The sequence below is a fragment of the Salmo salar genome, chromosome ssa03, assembly GCF_905237065.1.
Source record: "Salmo salar chromosome ssa03, Ssal_v3.1, whole genome shotgun sequence".
Lineage (NCBI taxonomy): Eukaryota > Metazoa > Chordata > Actinopteri > Salmoniformes > Salmonidae > Salmo > Salmo salar.
In genome coordinates, this window is record NC_059444.1 from 10,966,567 (window position 1) to 10,973,046 (window position 6,480).

The following is a 6,480-nucleotide window of genomic DNA, read 5'->3' on the forward strand; positions in this document are numbered from 1 at the left end:
AATCTTTGAAATTGTTGCATGTTGTGTTCATATTTTTGTTCAATATAGTTTCAGACAAATGGCTACTTTGTATTACAATAGACTAACCCACACAAGAGGATCAGCAATTCAAACCGGTTATCAATCAGAGCAATTAGTGTTTCTTATGTCCCCATCTAATTAAAGTGTTTTATTCATTTATTCCCATTGTAGGGTGTTGTATCAGAGAGAGAGAGACAGAGACAGAGACAGAGAGAGAGAGAGAGATATGGATGGAAGGAGGTGTGGTGGGGGGACTCCAGAATTCTATATGGTACATCGGGATGCAGTTTTTCCACATTTCTCTGTCATGCTCGGAGTATGAAGCCTACTATGTTCAGCAAGGACACATTGTGCGCGACATTGCAATAAAACCCTTACACAGCTAAGGAAATTGCCTCATTACCTCGAGAGTGCTTTCTTTTTTTCTTCCCAGCATGACTGCGAATTGCACAAGCTACTACAGCACAGAAAACGCTTTTGTGAATGGCTTTTTGTGCCCTAAAGCGGGAAGCGGTGCGCACGCGGTATTCTGCTGCGGATTTAACGATATCAAGTATTGCTGTGATGACCCCAACAGTTTTTTCCCCTACGAGTATGCATACATGTGGTGGCTTAGGTAAGGACTTTTTACGCATCTTTGATTTGATGTTATACCAATTCATCCGTTTTATTTTGCCTATATAACCTTACCCTATCTTGGGGAATCTCATTCATTGCTGGACTTTAAGTTTGCATAATGTTTAATATTGTGATGATGTACACCTATTATAGGTTACGGCAGACTACTGTATATTGAGGGAATCTGATGCAAGGTGAAAAGTACCTAAATTAAATGTGAAAATAAAACAGAAAAAGTGTACATTTTCCTCCCACTATACTCAATACTGTATCCAGGGGCAAACTGGGACCAGAATTCGGCCCTGGTATTTCTAACACACTGGCCCATGTTTTTCCTCAATGCCCCCATTATTAGCCAAATTATATATATTTTTTTATTTAACCTTTATTTTAACTTGGCAAGTCAGTTAAGAACAAATTCTTATTTACAATGACGGCCTACCCCAGCCAAACCCGGACAACGCTGGGCCAATTGTGCGCCGCCCTATGGGACTCCCAATCATGGCCGGATGTGATACAGCCTGGATTCAAACCAGGGACTGTAGTGACGCCTCTTGCACTGAGATGCAGTGCCTTAGACCACTGCGCCACTCAGATGGACCAGCCCATCTGACATTTGCCTGAAATGCTGGATGGCCAGTCCGCCCCTGACTGTATCACTCTCAGAAAGAGTGCAATCTATTATGTCTTCCCCATCACCTCTCTGCTCTCCCCTGCCGTTCCCTCCCTGTCTCCCCCATCACCCCTCTCTCTGCTCTCCCCTGCCTTTCCCTCCCTGTCTCCCCATCACCTCTCTCTCTGCTCTCCCCTGCCTTTCCCTCCCTGTCTCCCCATCACCTCTCTCTCTGCTCTCCCCTGCCTTTCCCTCCCTGTCTCCCCATCACCTCTCTCTGCTCTCCCCTGCCTTTCCCTCCCTGTCTCCCCATCACCTCTCTCTCTGCTCTCCCCTGCCTTTCCCTCCCTGTCTCCCCATCACCTCTCTCTGCTCTCCCCTGCCTTTCCCTCCCTGTCTCCCCATCACCTCTCTCTCTGCCTTTCCCTCCCTGTCTCCCCATCACCTCTCTCTGCTCTCCCCTGCCTTTCCCTCCCTGTCTCCCCATCACCTCTCTCTCTGCTCTCCCCTGCCGTTCACTCCCTGTCTCCCCATCACCTCTCTCTCTGCTCTCCCCTGCCTTTCCCTCCCTGTCTCCCCATCACCTCTCTCTGCTCTCCCCTGCCTTTCCCTCCCTGTCTCCTCATCACCTCTCTCTCTGCTCTCCCCTGCCGTTCACTCCCTGTCTCCCCATCACCTCTCTCTCTGCTCTCCCCTGCCTTTCACTCCCTGTCTCCCCATCACCTCTCTCTGCTCTCCCCTGCCTTTCCCTCCCTGTCTCCCCATCACCTCTCTCTCTGCTCTCCCCTGCCTTTCCCTCCCTGTCTCCCCATCACCCCTCTCTCTGCTCTCCACTGCCGTTCACTCCCTGTCTCCCCATCACCTCTCTCTCTGCCTTTCCCTCCCTGTCTCCCCATCACCTCTCTCTGCTCTCCCCTGCCTTTCCCTCCCTGTCTCCCCATCACCTCTCTCTCTGCTCTCCCCTGCCTTTCCCTCCCTGTCTCCCCATCACCTCTCTCTCTGCCTTTCCCTCCCTGTCTCCCCATCACCTCTCTCTGCTCTCCACTGCCGTTCCCTCCCTGTCTCCCCATCACCTCTCTCTCTGCTCTCCCCTGCCTTTCCCTCCCTGTCTCCCCATCACCCCTCTCTCTGCTCTCCACTGCCGTTCACTCCCTGTCTCCCCATCACCTCTCTCTCTGCCTTTCCCTCCCTGTCTCCCCATCACCCCTCTCTCTGCTCTCCACTGCCGTTCCCTCCCTGTCTCCCCATCACCTCTCTCTGCTCTCCCCTGCCTTTCCCTCCCTGTCTCCCCATCACCTCTCTCTCTGCCTTTCCCTCCCTGTCTCCCCATCACCCCTCTCTCTGCTCTCCACTGCCGTTCCCTCCCTGTCTCCCCATCACCTCTCTCTGCTCTCCACTGCCTTTCCCTCCCTGTCTCCCCATCACCTCTCTCTGCTCTCCCCTGCCTTTCCCTCCCTGTCTCCCCATCACCTCTCTCTCTGCTCTCCCCTGCCTTTCCCTCCCTGTCTCCTCATCATCTCTCTCTGCTCTCCACTGCCTTTCCCTCCCTGTCTCCCCATCACCTCTCTCTCTGCTCTCCCCTGCCGTTTCCCTCCCTGTCTCCCCATCACCTCTCTCTCTGCTCTCCCCTGCCGTTCCCTCCCTGTCTCCCCATCACCTCTCTCTGCTCTCCCCTGCCTTTCCCTCCCTGTCTCCCCATCACCTCTCTCTCTGCTCTCCCCTGCCGTTCCCTCCCTGTCTCCCCATCACCTCTCTCTGCTCTCCCCTGCCTTTCCCTCCCTGTCTCCCCATCACCTCTCTCTCTGCTCTCCTCTGCCTTTCCCTCCCTGTCTCCCCATCACCTCTCTCTGCTCTCCCCTGCCTTTCCCTCCCTGTCTCCCCATCACCCCTCTCTCTGCTCTCCACTGCCTTTCCCTCCCTGTCTCCCCATCACCCCTCTCTCTGCTCTCCACTGCCTTTCCCTCCCTGTCTCCCCATCACCTCTCTCTCTGCTCTCCCCTGCCGTTCCCTCCCTGTCTCCCCATCACCCCTCTCTCTGCTCTCCCCTGCCTTTCCCTCCCTGTCTCCCCATCACCTCTCTCTCTGCTCTCCACTGCCGTTCCCTCCCTGTCTCCCCATCACCTCTCTCTCTGCTCTCCACTGCCTTTCCCTCCGTCTCCCCATCACCTCTCTCTCTGCTCTCCCCTGCCGTTCCCTCCCTGTCTTCCCCATCACCTCTCTGCTCTCCCCTGCCTTTCCCGCTCTGTCACACATTTTTCACATTCTCTCGCCTTCTCTTCCTCACTCCCCCTCTCTCACCTTCTCTGTCCATTGCTTTCTCCCGGCCTTCCCTCAATCTCTTTCTCTCCTTTCCCCATCTGTCTCTGTCTCTTTTTTCATCTCTCTCCCTCCCCGTCCCTTTCCCCCTACTCTCCATCCTCTTTCTCTTCCCCTTATTCCTTCATCTCTTAGCGTCGGGGCCCTGATAGGTCTGTCCATAGCAGCAGTGGTCCTGCTGGCCTTCCTCATCACAGTCTGTGTCCTCTGCTACCTCTTCATCGCCACCAAGCCCAGTCGCCTTGACAACGGCCTGCCACTCAGAGCACCAGGTGGGTAACACTTCTGGCCAGCGGTGGGTTAAGGTCTTGAAACCTAATCTAATGGTATGTGATGGGATACATAGAGCCGGGCTAAGGTCTTGACACATCATCTAAAGATGTTGGATAGGATACATACAGTGCATTCGGAAAGTATTCAGACCCCTTGACTTTTTCTACATTTTGTTATGTTACAGCCTTATTCTAAAATGGATTAAATATGTTTTCTCAGCAGTCTACACACAATACCCCATAATGACAAAGCAAAAACAGGTTTTGACATATTTTTGCAAATGTATAAAAAAATCAAAAATGAAATACCTTATTTACGTAAGTTTTCAGACTCGAAATTGAGCTCAGGTGCATCTTGTTTACATTGATCATCCTTGAGATGTTTCTACAACTTGATTGGAGTCCAACTGTGGTAAATTCAATTGATTGGACATTATTTGGAAAGGCACACACCTGTCTATATAAGGTCCCACAGTTGACAGTCAGAGAAAAAACCAAGCCATGAGGTCGAAGGAATTGTCCGTAGAGCTCTGATGACAAGATTGTGTCGAGGCACAGATCTGGGGAAGGGTACCAAAAAATGTCTACAACATTGAAGGTTCCCAAGAACACAGTGGCCTCCATCAATCTTAAATGGAAGAAGTTTAGAACCACCAAGACTCTTCCTAGAGCTGGTCACCCGGCCAAACTGAACAATCGGGGGAGAAGGGCCTTGGTCAGGGAGGTGACCAAGAACCCGATGGTCACTCTGACAGAGGTCCAGAGTTCCTCTGTGGCGATGGGAGAACCTTCCAGAAGGACAACCATCTCTGCAGCACTCCATCAATCAGGTCTTTATGGTAGGGTGGCCAGACGGAAGCCACTTGTCAGTAAAAGGCATATGACAGCCCGCTTGGAGTTTGCCAAAAGGCACCTACCTAAAGACTCTCAGACCATGAGAAACAAGATTCTCTGGTCTGATGAAACCAAGATTGAACTCTTGGCCTGAATGCCAAGCGTCACGTCTGGAGGAAACCTATCACCATGCCTACAGTGAATGTTGGTGGCATCATCATTTTGTTGGGATGTTTTTCAGCGGCAGGTACTGGGAGACTAGTCAGGATCGAGGCAAAGATGAATGGATCAAAGTACAGAGAGATCCTTGATGAAAACCTGCTCCAGACTGCTCAGGATCTCAGACTGGGGCGAAGGTTCACCTTCCAACAGGACAACAACCCAACAAAGACAACGCAGGAGTGGCTTTAGGAGAAGTCTCTGACTGTCCTTGAGTGGCCCAGCCAGAGCCCGGACTTGAATCCGATCGAACATCTCTGGAGAGACCTAAAAATAGCTGTGCAGCAACGCTCCCCATCCAACCTGACAGAGCTTGAGAGGATCTGCAGAGAAGAATGCGAGAAACTTGTAGCGTCATACTCAAGAAGACTCGATATTGTAATCGCTGCCAAAGGTGCTGAGTAAAGGGTCTGAATACTTATGAAAATGTGATATTTCTGTTTTTATTTTGAATAAACTAGCAAACATTTCTAAAAACCTGGTTTTGCTTTGTCATTATGGGGTATTGTGTGTAGATTGCTGAGGGAAAAAACTTTTTAATCAATTTTAGAATAAGGCTATTACGTAACAAAATGTGGAAAAGGTCAAGGGGTCTGAATACTTTCTGATTGCACTGTAAATGGGATATTGTATAGAAAATACAAAAATCCCTAATTTTAGGGCTATCGTGGATACAAGTCTGTTGACCCTTATCACACCAGGCACCTTGATGATAGCCCCCAACATAAGGAAATTGAAAGTGTCTTTTGTCTGGAACCAAGTTACATGTTCCTTAGTACACAAACACACAACAATATAATGAGCCATGCCATGCATTGCTGGGCTCAGTCAGGTCTTTGACACATTCACCCTCTCCCCCACTGAAACATCAGCCACAAAATGTTGGCACCATTGTAACAGGTTGTAATCAAGCCCCGGTCTCCAGCATGGGAACAGAAGGGGAATACCTGGTGGCTTGGTAGGAATACTAAAAAAACTTGGCTCTGACAACGAAAGCATTTCATGTCCATCAACTTATCTAAATAACTCTCACACCCTATAGCAGGGCTGCCCAACCCTCTTCCTGGAGATCTACCGTCCTGTGGGTTTTCAGTCCAACCCTCTTCCTGGAGATCTACCGTCCTGTGGGTTTTCAGTCCAACCCTATTCCTGGAGATCTACCGTCCTGTGGGTTTTCAGTCCAACCCTCTTCCTGGAGATCTACCGTCCTGTGGGTTTTCAGTCCAACCTTAATTTAACACACCTGATTCTACTAATTAGCTGACTAACAAGACCTTAACTAGCTGAATCAGATATGCTGAATTAGGGTTGGACTGAAAACCTACAGGACAGTAGATCTCCAGGAAGAGGGTTGGACTGAAAACCTACAGGACAGTAGATCTCCAGGAAGAGGGTTGGGCAGCCCTGCCCTACAGTAACCTGTGGATCATCAGAACCTTCAGAAACCGGCAGAACGTTTATAAGCTGTTTATTGACACTTGATAGTGTCCTGTAATGATTTGTTTGAAGTTAGTCACCTTCGGTCATTCATAACATATCCATAAAGACTCTGTATAGTGTGACAGTGTACTTACTTTAAAGTGAGAC

General features: G+C 50.0%; 1 protein-coding gene across 1 annotated transcript; it reads left to right on the forward strand.

Moving 5' to 3' along the window:
- Nucleotides 1-263: 263 nt before the first annotated feature.
- On the forward strand, nt 264-3,916 carry LOC106598084 (protein shisa-like-2A). Its single transcript, XM_014189162.2, has 2 exons — nt 264-637; nt 3,704-3,916. Exons 1-2 carry the CDS (start codon nt 456-458, stop codon nt 3,846-3,848), a joined length of 327 nt encoding a protein of 108 aa, XP_014044637.2. The 5' UTR covers nt 264-455; the 3' UTR covers nt 3,849-3,916.
- Nucleotides 3,917-6,480: the final 2,564 nt, after the last annotated feature.